The following is a 23,700-nucleotide window of genomic DNA, read 5'->3' as shown; positions in this document are numbered from 1 at the left end:
CTCAGTTAAGCCCCGGAAGCAAAAACCTCCGCGCTCCCAACGGCAGCGTCGGACGCTCAAGACGACGGAAGCCCCGCACCCGGAAGCCAAGCTGAGCGCTGCTTCAAACCGTTTTCGCCGAGGCTGACCCGCCGGCCAATCCGCGGAGACCCGCGGAGGAAGTCCGTGTGACGTCGTCGAGGGGGCGGAGCCAGGGCGGCTCCGTGGGGCGGGTGTTTGAAAAACCGGTGCTGGGGGGGTGGTCGAGCCTAAGTATCTGTGTTTTATTTCTTTATTTCTTTTATTTTTTTTTGCGAGCCAATTACTTAATCTGTCTTGCGTCTTTTCCTTCCCCGCCCTCCCCTCGCAGACTCCTGCGCCGCGGCGCTGCGAGGACACGGAAGGCGCCGGGGGGAGCCGGTCCGCGTCTTGCCGGCGTGGAGATCCGCGGAGAGCGCGCCCGCTGCTCCCCAGTAGACCCCGCGGCCTAGGGCCTAGAGTTGTCACTTAAAAGTGGACTTGAAGAAGGCGCACGTAAGCGCGGGGGCAGCCGCGAGCTTTCCAAAGGTACCATTCCCGCCGAAGCCCTAGCCTTGCAGGCGGGGGCCGCCGCCCCGCCCCGCCCCGCCCCCGCCGGCGCCGCCTTGCTTGTCGAGACGCGGATGTGTGGAGGGGGACTGCGCTGGGCATTCGGCGGCGTAGCGTGAGGGGAGAAGCCCGGAGCGTTAACGACAGCGAGCACTGCAGAACCGGGGGTTGGGGGGAGGGCGGGGGGCTAACTGCCAGGAGGAGCCGGGGTTAAGATGGCTTCCTCGACGCTGACTTGGTGCCGCCCCGTCGGTGAGGTCTTGGGAGACGGTAGATGCTCAATAAATACGCGAGGACTCGGTTCTCCAGTTTGTCCCGAGTGGAAGGGGGTCGCCTAAAACTGGACGCTGTCAGTGCCCTCCAGTCCTTCCTTGGGAACTTTTCAACGAAGAAGGAGAATTAGGACAGACAGCCCCCCTACCCCTCCCCAACCCCTGAAAAGCAGAAGGTAAAACGTTTCTTTTCTTTTTTTAAATTCCCCACTGAAGCTGCATATGCCTCCCTCAGCCGCACACGACCTAAGAACAGCGTCAGATTAGCGGCTCACACCCAAAGGAGATCCACTTCTGTCTCTCTCCACATCTGTTCTCCCGCCGTCCTTGCCCAGGACTGTGGAAATTACCCTGCCACCGCGTTCATTTAGGCTGCTGTCATTTCCCTCTTGTGTTTGTAATTGCCTCCAAATGGACTTTCCTAGGGTTTTGCACAGAATGACCGAGCTTGGGTACTTAGGATAAAACAAGACTTATCTCCTGCCCACCTTCCTGCTTTCGGTCAGTCATGGGTGCACCGTGCTCTAGATACACCCAACTGGACATTTCTGTTTCTCAGAGCAAGGCAGGCTTCTCTGTTTATTTTGAATTTTGAGACAAGGTCTTGCTATGTAGCGCAGGCTGGCTTTGAATTTAAGTCCTATGTATCCGACACTGCCCGTCCAACTGCCTCAGCCTCCTGAGTGCAAGTATGCTTTCTTCTGGATTTTGCACTGTGTTCTTTGCCTCTGCTCCAAGACTGCTGTAACGACATCTTTCAGGTCTCAGTCACTGCTGCCTCCTCAGTGGGATTTCCCGTGGCGTGGATACTGTGCTCCTCCTGTACATAAATGTATGCCCCCCCCCATGCTTCCATAACCCTGAACACCAGCTGGCTTTTCTGTTTGTTTTCTTTACATTATGCACCTTTTTCTTTTTGGTCTGAGACCAAGTATTGAGACCAAGTATCTGTGACTCTTTTGGCTTTAACTCCAGTTCTGCTCTCCCGAGCTGTGTACAGTTTCTTAAACCATTTTCCCTTGTGATGCCCTCCATCCCTGTGCAAAAGTGGGGTTAGTTCTTTCTGGTACTGTAGTGATTACATAAGTATTTGTAAAGTGCTTGGAACTATCTCAGTGAGCAGACTCACTAAATCAGTATTGGCTGGTACTAATATTATTATTGTCTGTCTAACGGTATTAGAACCTGAATTCCAGAAGAGTAGGAACCCTGTCTCTTCACTGGTGTCCTCTGCATACAGAACAGTACTTGGTACATAGTAGGTGCTGAGTAAGTACTGGTTGAATGAATGGATGAATGTTATAAAAGAGGAATGAAATTTCCATGGTAAAATGCCCAGTTCTTTTTATTCCAGCTGCCTTTATCAACCCCTGAATAAGTCCATTTAAATTTGGATTTATTAACACTTGATGATTCCATTGTAATTTAGCATAAGAAAAATTAGTTCACAAAAATTAAAAGCATTTGATTAAAATAGTCTGAAGTATTGAGAAAGGTAAAGCCAAAACAGTTTTTAACGTACAAGACCTGCAAATAGTAAGAAAATGATACCATAAAGTTTTTGACTTAAACAATGAAAACACTTAGCAAAAGGAAATGAAGTTGGAAAGATGTCTGTATTAGCTAGTGTTCAACATAGGAACAGAGCTGATAGAATGAATATATATTAAAAGGGGGTTTGCCAGATTGGCTTACATGATGCAGCATGGGTGTCCACACTGAGTGATCACACAGTCCACAAGGCTGCATGTCTCAGCAGTCTCAAACAGTTCCATTCTGGTTCTGAATGCCTGAAGGATTCCTTGAGAGTCACTGGCCTTCATCCCACAGTGGCAGACTGAAGAAGCTGGACTCTGATGTCAAAAAGAATGGTAGCAGCAGGGGGATGGACTGACGGTGACTGAGGACAGGAGACATGGACTGGACAGTAGGATGGAAGGCAGGCAGGCAGAACCCAAGCCTTTCTGTTACTAGAAGGCGCTACTCTTAGGTAGGATGGGGCATTCTACTTAAAATAATTTGATCAAGGAAATCCCTTACAGGTGGCCCTGCCAGCTTATCTCTTTATTTGATTCCAGGTCCAGTCAAGCTGACAGAAGTAGCTGTCTCCTTTCCTAAAACTTAAAATCACTTACCAGCTAACTCTCGGGTAAAAATCATATACCTATTAATCCTGTTTGGTTTGCTTTAGCTTACAAGCAAGGTTGTATTGTGTAACCCAGAGTAGCCTCTGAATTACTATGTAGCTTAGGCTAGCCTCATGGCAATCCTCTGCCTCAGCTTCTCTGTGCTTTTACTTCAAACTGATTACCACAGAAAGGAATCCTCTCTCCAGTTCCTCCTGTGATCATCTTATAATTCCCTGCTCTTGCTGACTTTGTTCTTTGGCAATAGCTTTTACATTTCCTTCAAAGCAGGCCCTTTCTCCTGGCCCATCCTCTTTCTCTAGAAGATCCTGTGTGTGTGTGTGCAGTTCCATGTATGTGCACGGGAAGGCAAGAGGTCCATGTCGGTGTCTTCCTCTGTTGCTCTTCACCAAAGCTCATGCTATTGGATTAGGCTAGATTGGCTTTCCATCGTTGGGTTGATAGTGTTCTCTGCCACACCTAGCTTTGTGGGGGTCAAAACTCAGGTCCTCATACTTTTACAACAAGCAGCTCCCCAACAGAACCATTTCACAAGTCCTCTGCTAGAAGATCTTTGAATTTGGAAAATAGAATCCCCTGTACCAGGATTTCTTGCTTGTCTTGTCTGACAGGTTATTTTCCCATGTGTTGCTAGCTGAGGTGACCCTATCTGATTCCTGGTACTCTGCATCCTATTCTCAAAACCTTCCCAGTGGCACATGTCCCAACTCTTCTAGATCACACCACCTTCACTATCCACCTTCGTTTTTAATGTAGTAAAGGTGTTTTAGTGTGGTCAGATGTTATATGCAGTCCGTGTGATTTCAAAATTGACTGCATGGAGGAGACAATGTATGACTTCTTTCTTCAAAGGTTACAGAAAAATGGTGTCCAAAAGGGATAAAAGAAGCCTTAAAAACCTCAGAAGAAAATTCAGAAAGTCTAGTACCTCTTGTTTGGAAGGTCAGTTTGATGAAGGCAGAACATCCCATGGCTTTAGAATAAACTATTTAAAAAATCACTTTGATTTTAAATTTAAATGGGGTGTGGTGACCCATACCTGTGATCCCAGTGCTTCTGAGGCTGAGTCAAGAACCCCATCTAAAAATGCTCTGTGTAGCTCTGGAGCCTGTCCTGGAACCATCTCTGTAGCCCAGGCCGGCCTCAGACTCACAGAGATCCACTTACCTCTGCCTCTCAAGTGCTGGGATTAAAGGCGTGCACCACCACTACCTGGCTCTAAAAATGTTTTTATCATGAACTAGGCCTGGCACACACTTTTAAGTCCAGTACTGGAGAAGCAGAGGCAGAAGGATCTCTGAATTTGAGGTCACTCTGGTCTACATAGTAAGTTCCAGGAGAGCCAGGGCTACATAAGCTAAAAATAGGAGATGTGAACAAAGTCAACATCTAAATGTCGGATTAGAAGGTCAGTTTTGTAAAGTCTTTAACAAATATTTAGCTCTACTCCTGTGTCTAATACACATAATGCTGAAAATGCAAACAGCCCAATAAAAACTCCAGCAAAAGGTATTCCAATGACAATTGAAAGCAGAGCTGGAGAGGTGGCTCAGAGGTAGAGAGTGCCGACTGCTCTTGTAGAATACATGTCAGGCAGCTTACGCTAGCTCTCTAACTCCAGCTCCAGGGGATTGCGCACCTTTTTCTGGCTTCAGTGGGTACACACTCACTCACACACGTACGAAGTAAAAATATAAGAAAATCTTAAAGAACACGGAAGACTCAACTTTTCATATTACAACACTGTGTTTCCAGTAATTTTTGAAATAAAGTTGAATGAGATTGACAAGGGAAGGAACACATGGACAGTGGAGGTGCGTGGGCACCCTATAGCCCTTCCTGGAAAAGCCAAACATTCCTACAACAGGCGGGCTCCAAAGTTTGCCTATGAGGCTCGTGCCTGACGTCTTTCTGGCTTACGTACCTTCATGCTTAGTCGCAGTTACTTCTGCCGTAGGGCCTTTTCTTGGTGTCCACAAAGGCTCTTCCTACCCATTCAGAGGAGACCAGCCAGCTGTGACATCCCTGGTGAAGGCTGCCGCTGTTGTTCCCTTCCATCCTCTAGAGTCCTGTACTGTTGTCTGTCTTCCATATTCTGCTCTTTTTCTTTTTTTTCCTTTTACATAGCACCTGTGTGGTCCTGCGTTACGGTAAAGTCACTGCTTCACCGCCTCCATGCAGAACACGTAGAACGTGAGTTCCATGAGGGCATGCTCAGTGCTATAGGCCAACCACTTAAAACAATGATTGGCACTAACATACAGCTAGTAAAATTTCTCCAAGTGAAGTTAGTGGACAGGTGAATGAATGAAGCTTAACAGAAAGAAGTCCTCTCTGGTGTAGAAGTTTTCTGTTTCATCCATGTCTTTCTTGCTCCTGCACTGATCCTAGAAAAGGTGACTTCTGCTCTGCTTACCCAGTTCCTGATTTCAGAAGAAAACACACAGACCCATAGAAAAGAATTTCTTTCAGAAGATAATCTCTTAAGTGAAAACTCGTGATGGTCAGGCTCCTCTATATGCAGCATCAAAATTCTAGTTAGGTCAGCCTGCCCTAATCCAATTATAATTGTAATCAAATATTTCTCCTTTTCTACCAGTTGAATCATTCCCCCTACATGTACTAAAACCCACTTAGGAACCTGATAGCTTAAAAAGGTGAAAATTTTCATTTAAAAAATGCATACTGTAACAGCATACTTATGTGTGAGCTGAGGATTAGAGTTCAGCTTCATGCTTGTATAGCAAACAATCTTACTGAATCAAGCCCCCAGATCCCAAATATGTTTTGCCAAGTACCCATGAAATGAATTTCTAAATGAAACTCAGTCTTGTTAACTTTGAACTTTATGTGTATTTAAATGCTTACATAAACCTTGCTTTTTCTTTGAAGCGTTTTAATTTTGCCATCCCACTTAATGTGTGTTGTGTGTAGCTGTGTGGAATTTAACTGCAAGAATGTACTGCATAAGTCTAACAGCTATGTTTCTGTTACAGTGATATTTACGAATAAAGCTACTGCAGCTATTCTTGTAAGTGTGCAGAGGAGTACACACGTGCATTTCATGTGAACCACATCAGCAGGGGGAGAGCTCTCCTTGTGGAATCTCAGCATGCCTGGTACTGTCTAGAATCTCAATTCCATCTGACCTGGCAGTGTGGGTAGTGACCTGCCATTGACATCTTGACTGTGTTTCCTTGATGTCTAAGTAACGTTTATCATCTACTTTGATTTCTTTTAGGAGTGATTTTCCCATTGAATTGTCTTTTCCTTACAGAGATCTGAGTTCTTAATACTTTAGGTACTAACTCCTGCTACTTATGCTGCACAGATAACTTCCCACTTCTTTGCTTCTCATTTGGGAATATTTGATACTGATTTTGATAGATGGAAATCTTCCATTTGGGGGTAGTTCAACTTATCAGTTCTTTTTTTTTTCTGTTAAGTGGATGCTGTATTGTAGTTGAGAATGTTCTTTATTTGAAATCATACTGACACTGTGTGTAAATGCCTTCTAAAGGCTTCATAGGCCTTTCTCAGACAGCCAGGCATTCATTTTTGTCTGTACTGTAATAATGGTGTCTTGACATCTAGCTGAGCTATTCTTGTTACCTCTTCCTCTCTTCCAAGATCTCTTTGCCCTTTGTATATTCAGGAGCCAACTGTCAAGTTCTGGACACTTGGAGTTTTAACTGGAATAACATTGCATTTGCAAATTTAAGAAGTAATGTTTTTATAATATTGAGTCTTTAGACTTAGTTACGAGGTATATCTTCTCATTTGTTTAGGTCATCTTTATTTTCTAAAGCAAGCCAGTATATTTACATTACTGCCTCATAGAAATCTCACAAGCTCTTGCTAGATTTAGGTGTAATTACTATTTAATGTACTGTCAATGATATCATTCTTAAATTTGGATCATTTGTAACTGGTGTACATAAGTATAATTGATTTTTGCATATATATTTTTTAAATTCAGAGAGCTTGCTAAACTCTCCTGTTAATTCAAGCAGTTCACTCTGAATATATATATATATATACATAGATGTATATATATACATATATATATACATCTGCCAATAATGATAACGTGTTTCTTCTTTTCCAGTCTCTTTCCATTCTGCCATCCCTTTTTCCTTGCCTTGTGTTGGTTAGAACCTTCAGGACAATGTTGAATAAAGATTCTGATCCCAGGTGTCCTTGTTTTTTTCTTGATCTGCAAGATAAGCCTTTTAACAATTTTGTTCAAGGTTTGCAATGATATGTTTTATGGTATTTTCTTACTATTTTAGATTGCTGAAAAATACATTTAAAATGTCTTATATTACAACTGATAGGTTTTATTATGACATTTTCATATGTGCATATAATGTATTTTGATTATATTCATACCTCTTCCCTCTCCTACCTATCCCACTTCCTCTTCCCAACTAATCCCTTTTCTACTTTAACATCTACTTACTTCTTGGTTTTATTTTGTGACCCAGTGAGTTGCATTAGGATTGCTTCCAGGAGAATGGCATCTTATCAGTGGCTGTACCACTGAAGAAAGTGTCTTCCTTCCCTTGGAAACCATTAATTACTTACAGATCTTCAGAGAGGGTGGGGCCTTGTGAGTTCCTCCCTCTTCTCTGGCATGATGTTGACAAATCCAATCTTGTGTAGGTGGAGCACAGGTAACCACAGCTTTTGAGTTCAAGAGTGCAAAGGCCATGTCATGCCTGAAGATTATTCAACACTGCCACTTCTTTGGGCATTTACATTCTTCCTGCCCCTGCCACCGTGTTTTTGAACCTTAAAGGGGCAATCGAGGTGACCCATTCAGGGCTGAGCATTCAACAGCCATTTATTCTCAGCACTTTTGGCTAGTCAAGGTCTCTACAGTTACCATTGGATGCTTTGAAAAGGAGCTCCTCAAATGCCAACTTGTCAACAACACTTGTCTCTTCAGTGTAAACATAGTGTTTAAAATGGTGAGCTTCATTAAATACTTGTTATGCATTTGAGATTCCCTTTTAGTGTGTTAAGTGTGTGTTAAGCAGATTTATTTTAGGTTTTACCTGGTCATTTATTTCTGGACTAAGCCATCGGGACCACAGTGCACACATAGTCTTGGAGTCTGTGAGTTCATGCTCTATTTAGGATTTTTGTGTCAGTGTTCAAAAGGGATATTAACTCTTTTCCTTTATCCTAATGTTCTTTGGATTTGTATCATACAAATTAGGAAGCATACTTTGTTCTTTGGGATAATTTGCCCAAGATTGGAGTTACATTTTTTTTTAAATGGTTGGTAAAATTCTCCAGTATAACTGTCTTGAGTTATCTTTTTTTTGAATGGTTGGTAAAATTCTCCAGTATAACTGTCTTGAGTTTGGGATTGTCTTTCTAAGAGTTTGGCTGTCACACTTCAATCTTTTTGATGGTTATGAATAATGTTAACTTTTTCTGTCTCTGCTGTATTTTTTCTAGCAATCTATTCCCTTGATTTAAAAAATGTATTAGTGTAAAATTGTCCATACTCTTTTTTTGTTTTCTTTTGTATTCTCTTTTTATTTTGTTTCTACATATTTTACAGTAATGACCTCTGTCTTACCAGAGCTGGGTATTTGTGTCTTTTATTTTTGTTCTTTGTCACTTTCACTGAAGATTTTTCAAGTATGTTAAAATTCTCAAAAGTCTGTTTTTCTATACTCTATTTTATATTGTTTTGTATTCCATCAATTTCTGCTCTTATTTTTAGGTCCTTTAAAATTTCTTTGAAACAAATTTATTTTCAAATAGTTGCCTACCTAGTTCATGTAATTCTCTAGCCTCCTTCCTTACCTATTTCTTTAAGGTTTTGAAATTTTCTTTAATATTACTTGCTAGCATATGGTATTTTCATTATCATTTATGTAGAATGGATTTCCTCATTTAACTTTTTAGTTCATTTTTATTAAGGGTTTATTTAAAAATTTTTTGTTTTACAAATTTGGGAGTTTCTAGTATTTTTATCATTAGTTTCTGACTTCATTATTTTGTACTTATAGAACATATTCTGGATATTTTTGATTTTTGACATTTGTAAAAACTTATAGCCATACTCTATGGTCAATTTTTTGAAGTATTTATAGTACTTGAAAAATGTATTTTGCAGTTTGGGAAAATACAACTCTGTTTCTATTGCTTTTTAACTTGATGTATCAGTAAGATTCTGGCTTAGGCAGTCATCTCTGGGCTCCTTTATATTTAAAAAGGTCAGATTATGTGATAAATGATGGGATATGATAGTATTAAAGTTTAGAGGAACTCTTGTTACAATCTTCAGTGAATATAGAATTTTTACTAAGTTGACCAGCATTTCACTAAAAGATGTGTCTAGTTGCCAAGAATTTGGTTTGCGTAAAGTTCCAAAGCAAAGGAGAGTAATAACTAAGAGTAATAGAACTATGATAATATATATGATATATTCTATACTCAATGGTCAGTCAAAACAGAACTAATAAAAATAATATTTCAGAAGGAATGTAAAAATCAAGAAATAATGGCAAAAGTTCATATTACACACACACACACATACACCACACACACACACACACACACACACACACACACACACACAAATCCTGAGGCATCTTAGAATGTAAGGAAATAGATACATTATGTTCATGCTTAAACTATGATTGAAATGCATCAAGATTTGAGTAAATACCAGATAATAGGCAAGAGTGCTCAATTAAAGAGTTATGAAATCTGGCTACATTTTTTTTGTTATTTTACTGTAATTCTAATTTACATGAACATGAGTGAATTGAATTTACTCTAGAAAGAATGCTCAGGTGTAAAAATATAGTCAAATTCTACCAAGAGGATGAATATGGATGGTGAGATTTTACACACCAACTATCAATGCTGAGTAGTATAGAAATTAAAACAGGGTAGTCACATAGATATGTGCAGATGAAAGAGTGGATGGATAATTTAGAAATGGGACTTCTAGAAACAAAGCAAAGGAAAATGCTAAGACCAAAAATAGGGATTTGTTCTCTCTAAACCCAGTGTTTTACCTTGGGGTGTGAGTGTGAGAAAGAGAGAGTGCCAATGCAGAAATGAACATGTAGACCCGTGGATCAGGGCAGAAATGGACATGTAGACCCGTGGATCAGGGCAGAAATGGACATGTAGACCCGTGGGTCAGGGCAGAAATGGACATGTAGACCCGTGGGTCAGGGCAGAAATGGACATGTAGACCCGTGGATCAGGGCAGAACCAACAAAAACCTTTGACATAAACCACACTGCTAAGACCCCTGATTTTTTTTCCTTTTTTAAACAAAAGTGTTAAAACTAGTCATTGGAGAAACAAAGTTCTGGGAAAGCTGGATTTCTACATGTAGAAGAGTGAAACTAGAGCCTTATCCCTGTCTTTCATATAAATCAGCTGCAAGTGGATTCAAATCCACAGTAAGACCCCCAGATCTGAAGAGACCAGAAAAACCTCAGCACTGAATAAAGACTTTCTGAATAGGACTGATGCCAGGAGTTCAGCAAATAGGACAATTAGCGGCAAATAGGACCTGAAGAAACTGGAAGGCTCTCTGCACAGCAAAACTAGTAAGCAGCCTACAGAATGGGAGCCAATCTTTGCCAGCTGAGTATTAATACCTAGAACACTCAACAACGAAAGTGCTTAGCTGTCTTGGAAATGCAAATTAAAACCACTCAGATTCCATCTTACCCCTGTCACAAATAGCTATCAAGAAAATGACAGCAGATGCTGGAGAGAATTTGGAAAAAGGAACCCTCATTCACTGTTGAGAGTACAAACTGGTACAGTCACTATGGAAATTAGTATGAGGTTTTTTTTTCCCCCCAAAATGTAAAAATAGAGCTTCCACATGACATAGCTAGCATCTCTAGGCACCAAAAAAGACTGAGTATCCTACTAAAAAGATAATTGCTCATTGGGATCATGGCTGCTAGAAAAAGGAATTGCTAGGAAAATCAATTAGTCTACATGTTCATCAATAGATGAATTAATAATGAAAATGTGGGACATATACGCAATGGAATTTTCAACCATAAAGAAAAATGGAATTAAGCTATTGGCAGGAAAATGGATAGAACTGGAAAATATATTAAGTAGCCCAGGCTCAGGAAGACAAATACTACATTTTCTTATATGTGGATCTTAGCTTCAAATTTTGTATTTATGTGTATGTACATAGGAGTCGGAGAACAGAGATGTCAGAAAACTAGAATTTCATGAGAGAAGCAAAAATTACAGCAGATAACTACTCTATAAATTGAAGTCATTTATACTATATTTAAAACCTGAAAGTTAGGATTAATTGGATTAGCATCTGACCATTTATGGAGAATTTTAAATTCTGGATTGTGTTCTATTAGCCATTGCTGTCCAAATTTACTTCCAGATGTATTTCCTCTCCTGATTTCCACTGGGAAAAATAAGTAAATAAAAAGATACATTTGTGGCCTCAAGAAGGTAGAGTGCTTAAACAAGGCATAAAGGAAAAGTCATAATGGAAAAGTAATAAATTGCATTTAATTTTTTAAAAAGAGTGTGGCTTATAATTTAAATGGAGGTTGTGGGTTAGAAGTAAGTTATTTGCAATAATGGTAAGAATTCACTGCAAACATTAAAAGTGTGCATGTTAACAAGAAAAGCATGCTAACTGACTTTAAAAAGCTACTGTCATAATTCACAGAACTGAAACTTGGAAAATACTAGTAAGTCAAAATTAATAAGATAAACCAAACTGACTAGCAAGTGCAGCTGGAGGAATGAAGAAACAAGATCAATTCTGTTGGTATGTTTTTAGGATGGCCACCAAGTAGACCACACTGGCGATGATGTGCACAGATTCAGTGGAACACAGTTCCCAAAGCCCTTAAAATCAACAGATTTTCAGCAAAAGTGTCAGCACAATTCAGGGAGAAGAAGAATCTTCAAAAAACAAAATGGTACTGGAGCAACTGAATATTCAAGTACAAAAGAATGAGTTTGGATTCTTACACAGAAATTAATTTCAATTGAGACCATAGACTTAAAGGTGGACCAAAACAACAGAACCTGAATAGACAGTGCAGCAAATGCTTTGTGTTCCTGTCCTGAAACTCACCGATACAACCTTCAACATCATGGCCCTCTTGCCTCTTCTGGAATACTGAGATTACAGCATCAATTTTAAGTGTATCCATTAACAACAAAACCGAAAAGATCTGGGCATGATGGCAGTCAGGTGGATCTCTAGGTTCGAAGCCAGCCTCATCTACAGAGCAAATTCCAGGACAGCTAGGGTTACACAAACCTTGTCTCAAAAGCAAGCTAAACAAACACAAAAAACACCTCAGACACCACAAATTCCTGTGCCCCAGTTACTAGTTAAAAATTGTGTAGCTGGGCATGGTGGCACACGTCTTTAATCCCAGTACTTGGGAGGCAGAGATGGGTGGATCTCTGAGTTCTAGGATAGCCAACGTTTTGTAGAGAGACCCTATCCTGTCTTTAAAAAAATGTACAAGTTTCAAGTATTTTAATTAGACTCACCTTTAAATATTGCCAAGTGTCCCAAAGGAAATGACTAGGTTCCTTCTAGAGCACTTACAGCAAACAAACACAGCAGTTACTTAGTGCCCGCTTCTTAAATATATATAACTTGATACAGGGAAGCCAGAGCATCCTCATGGAGTGAATGCAGAGAGAAAAATGCAGTGCAGAGAGCACATGAAGCCTAAGAAGGAACTAGCCCTCTCCAAGAGAAGATCTGAGAAGGAACTAGCTCTCTCCAAGAAAAGACTTGAGAAAGAACTAGCCCTCTCCAAAGAGATCTGCAGCAATTAATCTACAATGAGCATTCACACAAGAGACGTAGTTTCAGGAAATGAAAACAGACAGGAGGCTTGACTAATAACAAAAGAACAAGATGTTGAAGAGAGACAGGTAATAAAATTAAGGTCTCAGTCATGAGGTTTTGCTGTCCAAACGATGTCTTATAAGAAGATGAGGAGGAGAAATGATGTGGGAAGAAATACATGAAAGGCTGTTTCACAGCAATGTAGAACATGAATGTGTAAGACGTGCCTGGACAGTAGCTCATCAGATTCACCATTCATCCCTTAACATTGTAGAAAATTATCAAGGGAATAGTCTAGAAGCATGCACAGAATTGGAACAAAATCTATCAAAGAATTAACAAACGGTTTTTGGTTTTTTGAGAAGAAATCAATAGAATGTCTTCAGAATTCTGAAAGAAAAGCAAGAGCATGGAACAAAGAGATTTTTAGATGTCCAAATTCTAGCAAACGTGTGTTATTCATTTATAGCCACCCAATAACTTTAAGCTTCTTGTTTCATAGTTAGGAAACTTTTGACATAATCCCTGCTTCACTAGAGCTGAAGCCAAAATTCTTTACACAGCATCTACTGTAGACATTGACCTATGAAGACCTCCTAGATAAATTTGACCATGTATCTCTCTGATGGATGTGGGAGTTTACAGAGGCAATGGTGACATGAATCCTAGTTGGAAATGACTTGCTCAGCATCTTTGATGCCTTTGGTAAGGGAAAGTTTTATGAACACCCAGTACGGATTGTTGACTATTCTTCCTGGATGCATTTTCAAACTCCTGGAGATCCTTCATTTCTAACGAGTCCCTAGGCATGTTTCCAGTGGATGCTCCCTGCTGAAGCAAGTGTGTCCACTAGAAAGGAGCCTGAGGAACCTTCCATAGTAGAGTGGTAATCTTGGATTATGGAGGATGAAAATGTCAGCATCAGATTGTGTAACTACCTAGGACTACTCTCTGAGCTCCAAGCAAACATGAGGGCTCCAGGAAGTGCATTTCTGAAAAGAGAAGTCTGCTTCAGTAACCTAATTTGCTTTGTGCATTTTGATTTAAATTTCTAGAAATGACTCAGAGAATGAGTATGTATAAACAGAAAGGGAAAAATAATAAAAAATTATAACCAAGCAGCAGTGCAGTCATTGTTCACTATACAAATCAGCTGTGGTTAACTTTATGTGGCAAAGATTCAGTACTTTAACCAGAAAATTTGATAGAGCTGCCAGGGGGCAGGGATTATCTGTGTGTGTTGGGAAGGGGCGTCACAGAATACATCTCACAGCTTTTATTATATGTGTTCATGATACCTGAAATTGAAAAGTCCAAAAACACATAAAGGCAAAAGAAATACCTAAACTACACACCTGAAATTGAAAAGTCCAAAAACACATAAAGGCAAAAAAATATCTAAACTACACAAGCTTTGGGGAACAGGAATGAAGGAGAGGGTATGTATGGATGAGGGTTCTCTCAGTTGTATGCTATAAAATTCACTGTAGCTTAAGTCAAAGGGAGATTGCGTTAGAGTGTTGTCATGTATAAGACTTGCAGACTCAGGGAGTGTATAACTTTCAATTCAAAGTAATTTATCCATTGAATGATGAAAGAGGACTCTTTGTAGCTGGGAACTCCTATGACCATTCTGGTTCACATGCCCCAGAAAGTAACTAGAATGAAGTTGTAATACCATGCCCAATTTAATCATAGTCCATACTAGAGTCATATTGTGACACTTACATTGTTGGATTTAAAGACCAAATCCTAGTCTTCAGGATTTACATCACAATATAACATTTACTGATTCTTCCTGCTATGTATGCTTCTGGATACCCATACTTCCTGTATACTCCTGACTTGAATGTCCACAGAAAACATTGGCATTTCTAGGCACAAACACACAGGAGAAACCACCTTTCCCTTTCATTTGCAGCATATGAGGAATGGAACAGCAAGCTGTATGGGGCAGAGACATACCCTGTGCCGTGGTAACAAAAGAAGCTCCAGAAGCAATGCATGCATTGCCTCTGCCTCCTGGAGATGAAAGCTGCCTGCCAAGCAGACTGCCTTCTGGGGGCTTCCCAGCAGCATTTCATTAGGCACTTGCTAATTAGTCACGGCGGAGTATAGAAAACAGAATGCTCACCCAGGCCTTGGACCACGCAGCAGACTCCAGGCTTGGTTTGGAATGCAAGAATTGGAACTTTGGTGAAAGGAATGAGGTGAGAGAAGAAGAGACCATGACTTCAGGGATGATGGCCAGAAGTATTTGACATGAACCAAGAAACAAAACTCTAAAAACCAATGATATTTTAACAGTGTTTTGTCTGTTATTTTGTTTTGTTTTTTAGAGCTGAATATGTCTGTAAAGCAAGATCAATATGAAAGGGGGAGTCCACACAATCAAAACCAAGGAAACAGGAATGAGCTATTGCAAATCCGAAATTCAACAAAGGAAATGAAAACAGCACAACTATGGGTTTGGGAAGATAAGAAAAAAAATCTTGGTGCAGTATAGCGATTTTAAAAATTAGAGAATCGGGAGAAATAAAAAGGAATCACAGGGTCCAATCCACGGGCATTCCAGCATCCAATTAACAAGCGAGGAGCAGAGAAGTCATCCAAGAAGAAACTTGGAAACTGCATAGAAATAACTTGGTTTGTCAGGCTAGTCAGACTTAAGGACACTGGGAGAGAAACTCCTCTGGGGCAAAGGGGAGAGAGCCAGACCAAATGAAACCACAGATAGCACACATAGCTTATCCATAAAGATCAAGGAGGCAGCTACACCAGAGCCCACAAACACTTAAAAGGTAAGCCCCAGGATAGAAGGTAGGATTATCATATAAAAAGAAAAAATTTAGGTAATACTTCCATGTGTTTACATGGGGAAGTATATACAACATAAAACATTAAAAATACATCAAACATTTTAATTTCAGTGGAATTAAAGAAATATAATAAATATGCCAAATAGGCAGAACTATCTAACAAAGGACTTAAGGTGTAATTATGTAAAATGTTCATATAAATAGGTTAGAAACACACCATTGTTAACAGAAAATGAACAAAAGAGAATAAGGTAATTTGATAAGATTCAAAGACCCACATTAGTGAAAAGTGTATCTCCAGGGTAGTGAAAAGCCCAGGGTGACCCGAGAAATTATAACGATTTATACTTCATCAAATAGTAAAAGGCTTAAAAATAAGTTTGCAATACTGGGGAATGATCATGTCTTATAGAAAAGCTTTGGCACTAAGTACTGAAGATCTTAAATAATGCTACAATAATGTCATCTCATCTACAAGTATGTACTCTGAGAAATTTCATTCAATATTTTACTGGATGTGCTGTTTCAGATACTTGAAGCTGAGGTAAATATTTGCATGTGATTGGTAATAGCTGTGGAACTGTGAGAAATGACTGTCCAATGAGAGAAGAGGTGAGTCTTTTATTTCTATAGAATGTTTTCAGCTATGGACCACTCTGATGGCAAATAAATGGTTGATAAAGATGATGCTTTCTTTTTTTATTTTATTTTACTTATTTTTATTACATATACAGTGTTCTGTCTGCATATTTGCCTGCACACCAGAAGAGGGCACCAGATCTCATGACAGATGGTTGTGAGCCACCATGTGGTTGCTGGGAATTGAACTCAGGACCTCTTGGAAGAGCAGTCCAGTGCTCTTAACCTCTGAGCCATCTCTCCTGCCCAAGATGATGCTTTCTAAAGAAACAGTGGCTAATATCTGAGGCATAGTGCCAGTAATCCCCATCTAAAGCATAGAGTTGGAACATGTGAACAGCATGAAAGAAAGTTTTCCTCCTATAGTCTGTAATAGAAAGGGCCATTAATATTCTATCTTCTCTTTTTAAACACACACACACACACACACACACACACACAGTGTAGACATCATTGTTTTTTAAATTTATTCTATGTGGAGGGTTCCAGGGAAAGTGTCATGGTGCATGTGTGGAGGGCAGGGGACAACTTTGGGTTCTTTCCTTCACCATGAGAGTCCTGGAGATCGAACTCAGATCTTCAGTCTGTGCAGCAGGTGCCTTACCCACTGAGTAATCTGACTGACAGGAGACATTGTTTTTAAATATGTGGAGCAATGGCTTTCTAATTTCCAGAAATCCTTCAAGGTAAGACACCATTTTTTTTAATACACTTCTTCAGTCGTCAGAACCACCAGTCTCTTTGGTGAAGACTCCTGTTACTGTGGTTACCATGGATCAGATAAAGTCTACCATGACAGGTGGTCCTGTGGACTCTACTTGAGAGAAGTCAGAGGCCAGACTTCTGTAAAGGTGGCCACTTGAGATTTTATACTGAAGGATTGCTATAACTATAGTTGGTAGATTCTAGGCATTATTATTGTGAGCATAGACTAAACTTGCAAAAGCAGAGTATTGCCTTATATATAGGGACATATTGCCTTATTCTTCCTAGAACCCTTACAAATGCAGTTTAGAAAATACTAAATGTCTAGCTCAAAATATATTCAATTCAATATTCAATTAGAAATGGGGACTAGTGTTAACAGCAAGCATTTTTATTATATCTTAGAGGAAAGATCCTCATGGAGTACTTAAGTCTCCTATGAAATTATCTCACTTTTTCAGACCATGTTTTCAGACTAATGAAATATTTGCCTATATATTTAAAATTTATTGTATATGTCAAAGTAATTTATACAGTCATTGGTGTGTGGGTATGCGCATATGAGTGTGCACTAGTTTATGTGCTTATATAGAAAGTCAGAAGTACATCTCAGCTGTCTTTATCTCCATCTTGTTTTTTGAAATGCGTCTCTTACTGAACCAGAAGTTGGTTCTGCCCTAGTCCTCAGTTCTAGGGTTACAGACATAGAAGTATACCTAACTTGTACATGGGTGCTGGGGATCAAGACTCTGGTCCTTATGTTTGCACCATAGATAATTTTTAAGATTAAAACTTGGAGTAAGATGGGAGATTATCACAGGATGCATGGAATATCAGTAGCAGCCCACCTTCAAGACTGTTTGAATAGACGTGGGGAGTGCTACGACAGGAGAGTAGAGTAGGCTGCGTCATTGTGTGGAGGGTGAGAGCACAAAGAGACTGCCTGAGGGTGAAGCTGGCCGCGGGCTCTCACAATAGACTCTGTTGGTGCCTTTGACCAAATCTGGGAAATGATGAAACTGTCAGTGATGACTAGGATAGCTGTGTTGCCATTAGTGTAAATGAAGATTCTACCAGAATTAGTCTCAAAGGGGAAATGGTTCACTTGTCCTTTACAGTGACTCTCAGGGCCTCAGTGGAAGATCCAACCCAGAGAAGCAAAGTTGAGAGCCTGAGTATTAAAGGGACTGTGACAGTGAGTTGTGGGGAAGGGAAAGATAGATCAGCACCCACCAATGCCATCAGCATGATAGGAAGTTCCGAGGAATGAGAGTTGAGCTTTGAGATAAGGTTGCATTTATGTAGTGGGTGGTGGTCGAGGAGGGATCTGAGGAGAAAAAGAAAATCCAAGAAAGAGGGATAGTGCCCTAGAGGTCAAGTACTAGGAGGAAGGGAAGGTATTCCATAAAACACCCACATGAATAAGGTGTAGTCTAGAGCACCATCTGGTGGGAAGGTCAGTTTGTCTCTGAGGACTCTTGAATGTAAAAACTTTGAAGTTTTGACACATTTTAGAACTGAAAAGAAGGTGAAAGGGAAATAGCTTTGCCCATGAAAGAGACTGATCACTGGAGCACTAATAAAGAAAATGGTGGCAGTGCTTGCTTAACTGACTGGAGTACTGGCGTGAATGGGAGGTGCTGAGGTAAGGAGCTGAGGTGTTACTCAGGATAGGAGTAGCCTCTCCTGGGAGGAGCGCAGGAGAGACAGGCTGCAACCAAGAGGAGACAGGATGCTGCGGGCCGATGGGCCCCATTGGATTCTATCTCTAAAAAGTGTTCCAGGTGCCTGAGTAAAGTCCTAAGATTGGTGGGAAATAGTGTGAAGCTCTTAGTAAACTGTGGAGGCAAGAGGATCAGACGGAACTTGAGACTGAGGACACAAGCTAGTGGTTTTCACGTCGTCTTCTCCGCATCGCGGCCTTCATACAGTGGTAGCGCCGACAGAACCAAGTCCACGGAACAGCTGTGAGCTGGAAGAGTAGGATATGAAACTTTTAAAATAAAAGTCCCAGGTAATGAAGGTCAGGAGATGAGAAGAGATGTATTTTGTTAAGAAAGAAGGAAGATGAGCGTCAAGGTCATCTAGTTAGGAAAGTGAAGATTAGAAGAGCTGTAAGGATTTGAGGAGAGACTGAAAGGAGAGGAACAGTTTGTCACAGCACAAAGTAAAAACTAGGGAAGGTCTCAAGACAGACACAAAAGAAGTACTCAGTGTAAACTGGCTAGTTTAGAGACCGTTTCCAGTGTCTCATGCTCTGCACCTCGCTTTTCACAACACCCTCACAGAAACGTTTGACCTCAGGATGAAATAGTGTCTCCTTCCCCCTGACTGCCCTCAGGGCTCTCATTCTCATTTTCATATGGAGTAGATGAAATGATCTGTCATTGTCTGAGCTCCCACCACCAACACTCTCCCGGACTTCTCTGCTGTACAGCCACGGAGAAAGTCTAGCCTGACTAATCACCTACCATTTACTTATCTCATACATTTGGACAGCCCTTACTCATAGTTCTGTAATCCTGGGTTGTCTTTATAAGACCAGTTGTACAAAACATTTATGTGACCATAAAATCACACAATGTGAGTTAAGGAAATGCATGACCCCTATTTACCTTTTTTTCTTTTTCCTTTTCTTCTTTCTTTCTTTGTTTTTGAGACAGGGTTTCTCTGTGTAGCTTTGGAGCCTGTCCTGGCACTTGCTCTGTAGACCAGGCTGGCCTTGAACTCACAGAGATCTGCCTGTCTCTGCCTCCACAGTGCTTGAACTAAGGATGTGTGCCACCACCGCCTTGCTACTTACTTTTTCTTAACAATCTCTTCAAATTCTAATTACCTAGATTTTTCAATTTAATGTGTGGTTCATTTCTAATTACTCTTTTCCTTCTAATCCAATTGTTCATGCCTCTTTGGCTTTAGTGCTTATTTTCCCGAACTGTTTTAAGCTAATAGAGAGATATTTGTAAAGGTCACCATGCTAAATGAATGATAGGCATTAGGCTGCAGCTAGGTTCAGAGCAAATCAGCAACTGCAAATCCCTCCTTAGGCTCCCACCCACAAACATCTCTCTTTCACAGAGATACCCGCTCTGTGAACTTTGGACGCTGACTTTGAACATAAATTTCTTTGTCTCATCTTAATCTTATGCAGATGGAATCATGTAATAGGTATCGTCTTGAATTAGAAAATCCCAGTATCAGTTTTATAGAATTGGTTCCTGTGTGAAATATTCTCCTTCTCCCTCGATGGTCTTCTGCTGTATAGACTTGCAGCAATGCCCCCATCCACTCTGCTGTTGGTGGGAGTTTGCTGTTTGCAGAATGTGCTAGTCGGAGAACAGTATCGCCAGCACTCTGGGATGTGGCTGTCAGTGCCTAGGCATGAGCATTTGCTGTAACTCAATGACGGGATCATAGCACATTCGTGTGTTCAGTTCCAGAAACAGTCACATAGATTGTCACAGTCCTAAGCTGACTGCCTTATATCATATTCCTTTGGGTGGGGGGCAAGAATCGCCCTTGCTCCACATTCCCACTTTCATTTGTGCTGACATCACCCTGAGGAAAAGCCCCTGAAGTGACGATGCAATTGAGTGTTTCATTTCTAGTTCTCTGAGCTTTTGTAAACATTTCAAACTTTGTTCTTTCAGATTGCATTTTAGTCACTTCCCTGAAGACAACATTCTACTACACCAGCTTTTGTGCATCCCAATAGACAACAGGAGGAAAGACCCAGGTCTTCCCTGGGGAACTCAGCAGAGGCTGCGGCCCTTCAGTGACTGGACTAAGCTGATGGCCAGAGTGCTGGCTCTTGGTGTGTCACAAAGCCTAAGGAAGGCTGTTCTCAGCACACATACAGAAGCTGACTGGTAGATTCTACCACAGCGCACCCACAGCTATTCATTTATTTAAAAAAACTCTCCTCAACCCTGTGTATATATTGGAATTTTGTGTTTAAATGGAAGCTATGAAGTCTAAGTCCAACTGTGCTCAGAATCCAAATTGCAACATAATGATATTTCGTCCAACAAAAGAAGAGTTTAATGATTTTGACAAATACATTGCTTACATGGAGTCCCAAGGGGCACACCGAGCTGGCCTGGCCAAGGTCATCCCACCAAAAGAGTGGAGAGCCAGGCAGTCTTATGACAATATCAACAACATCTTAATAGCCACGCCCCTGCAGCAAGTGGTGTCTGGCAAGGCAGGGGTGTTCACTCAATACCATAAGAAGAAGAAAGCCATGACAGTGGGGCAGTACCGCAACCTGGCCAACAGCAAAAATTACCGCACCCCACCACACTTGAACTTTGAAGATCTGGAGAGAAAATACTGGAAGAATCGCCTCTATGAGTCACCAATTTATGGTGCTGACATCAGCGGCTCCCTGTTTGATGGGAAAACTCAACACTGGAACGTGGGACACCTGGGAACAATTCAGGACCTATTGGAACAAGAATGTGGCATCGTGATTGAGGGCGTCAACACGCCCTACCTGTACTTTGGCATGTGGAAGACCACCTTCGCGTGGCACACGGAGGACATGGACCTGTACAGCATCAACTATCTGCACTTTGGGCAGCCCAAGACGTGGTACGCGGTGCCCCCTGAGCATGGCCGGCGCCTGGAACACCTGGCCAGACAGCTGTTCCCAGGCAGCTCCCAGGGCTGCCAGGCTTTCCTGAGGCACAAGGTGGCACTCATCTCTCCCAGCGTGCTCAAGGAGAACAGCATCCCCTTTGGCCGCATGACGCAGGAGGCTGGGGAATTCATGGTCACTTTTCCCTATGGCTACCACTCTGGCTTCAACCATGGCTTCAACTGTGCAGAGGCCATCAATTTTGCCACCCCGAGGTGGATCGACTATGGCAAGGTGGCAACTCAGTGTAGCTGTGGGGAGGCCAGGGTGAGCTTCTCCATGGACGCCTTTGTGCGGATCCTGCAGCCTGAGAGATATGAGCTGTGGAAACGTGGCCAAGATCAGGCAGTTGTGGACCACACAGAGACTGTGCAATCTGCTGGTCAGGAGCTCAACACACGGCAGGCGATCGAAGAACCAAGAAAAACTCGGGAACTGAGGGATCTCCGGCTTCTCCAGGTCTCACACTGTCTTCTGCCGATAGCCACTGGGAATAAGATTCCTTGCAGCTACAGGCAGCAATCAGATGCCACAGTTGATGAGTTCCAGAAGCCTGATTTAGTTCCAGGCTCACCACCTACCCCGGATCTGTCTTCTCCTGGTCACTACGTGTCAAAAGGAAGGCGTGGTCTTGGTCGCCGCCATTGTGAACTAGGGGCTCAGGAGTGCACCAATGAGGCTCCAGTTAAGAGGCGCCAGCCAGCAGGCAGGGTAGACACAAGTGTGAACCCAGACCTTCTGTCCTAGTCTGTGATTGAGGACTTGACAGTCAACCCTGTACCTGCCAGCTCTGGACCACGGCATCCAGTGTCAGCTTCAGAAGGTGGAAGACCTCTGACTCCAAAACGTATGTCCCGCCTTACAGCTCATTGCCTAGCACTCAGGAAGCTTGCTAAGGCCATCACCTGCGGGTTTTGACAGAGTTGGCCGGACACTGACCATGCCTGGGAGAGCTCCTTGTCAGTTCTAGGAAGTACACTCACATGTACCTTCCTCAGTCTAGAACATGGCAAGCATCTGGATGCTGGTAACTCCTGGGCTTCCAGATGAGGTTGCATTGGCCAGATGTTTGGGTCTCTGAGGGCTGAGTGCAGCTCAAAACCGACCTCTCATGCTCTGGACCAACTGAGGAGAAAGCTGAAAATTCAAGTTTCCATCCCTGTCTTTCATTTCATGAGAGATGTCAAAATTTGACCACAAGATTGTAGTCACGAAAAGAAGTTTCTCTCTCTCTCTCTCTCTCTCTCTCTCTCTCTCTCTCTCTCTCTCTCTCTCTCTCTCTCACGCACACACCCTAAAAAGGCACTTGAGAGAGTCACAGAAGACTTCTCAAAGATGGTGAATTAAGAATGTTTATTACCCAGTGTTCAGAAATAAAGGCAAAGTAGCCGTAATGTTGATTTATATTTTATTTCTAACATTGTAGTTCCAGACAGTAGGATTATAGGGACAATGGCATTTTCTCTGTTTCAAGAGAGCCATGGCCATGGTCATGTCTAATCTAGAAGAATGAATCAACATGTAACATGCTCTGTTTGTTTCTGCCACACCACACTCCCCATTTGTACCTAAGCCCATTCACATTTTTTGTATACTAGAGTGTGAGTGTGTGTTGTATGTCTGGGAGTGCGTGAGCCACGGTGAAAGTGTGTGCTCTCCCCATGTCCCATAAGGGTCTAGGGATCCCACTCAGAGGAAAAAAGACATGGTGGCAGGCAGCTTTGCACACTTAGCCTTCTCATTTCATTGTGAGGCAAGTTCATGAAGAAGTCGTGAGACGACCCCATGTGCTCTTCTTTCCTCTATGCCTGAACAAATGAGCTTCACTCTAATCCCAGAAGAACAACCTCCAAGCCAGTGTTTCTAAACTCTGGAGTCAAATGACACTTTCAGAGGAGTCGCATGCCTGGTGTCCTGCATATCAGATAGTTACATCATGATATACAACAGTAGCATTCATTAGGTATGAAGTAGCAAAGAAATTTTATGGTTGGGGGGTCACCATAACATGAGGAATTGTATTGAAAGGGTCACAGCATTAGGAAGGTTGGGAACC

General features: G+C 41.7%; 1 protein-coding gene across 3 annotated transcripts; it reads left to right on the top strand.

Moving 5' to 3' along the window:
- The first annotated feature begins 161 nt into the window (after positions 1–161).
- Kdm4d (lysine demethylase 4D) lies at positions 162–23,038 on the top strand. Of its 3 annotated transcripts, XM_040735250.1 has the most exons (3): positions 162–1,015; positions 16,191–16,273; positions 20,656–23,038. In XM_040735250.1, exon 3 carries the CDS (start codon positions 20,964–20,966, stop codon positions 22,389–22,391), a length of 1,428 nt encoding a protein of 475 aa, XP_040591184.1. In that variant the 5' UTR covers positions 162–1,015; positions 16,191–16,273; positions 20,656–20,963; the 3' UTR covers positions 22,392–23,038. The 3 variants fall into 3 exon arrangements, with proteins under 3 accessions (XP_040591184.1, XP_040591183.1, XP_005139346.3); XM_040735249.1 differs by lacking the exon at positions 16,191–16,273 and having other exon boundaries at positions 162–546; XM_005139289.4 differs by lacking the exon at positions 16,191–16,273.
- The last annotated feature ends 662 nt before the right edge of the window (positions 23,039–23,700 follow it).

Source organism: Mesocricetus auratus, unplaced genomic scaffold, assembly GCF_017639785.1.
Source record: "Mesocricetus auratus isolate SY011 unplaced genomic scaffold, BCM_Maur_2.0 Super-Scaffold_100044, whole genome shotgun sequence".
In the NCBI taxonomy this organism is placed as follows: domain Eukaryota; kingdom Metazoa; phylum Chordata; class Mammalia; order Rodentia; family Cricetidae; genus Mesocricetus; species Mesocricetus auratus.
Note: the sequence above shows the minus strand (reverse complement) of the source record. Positions and strands in the feature narration are given on the sequence as shown.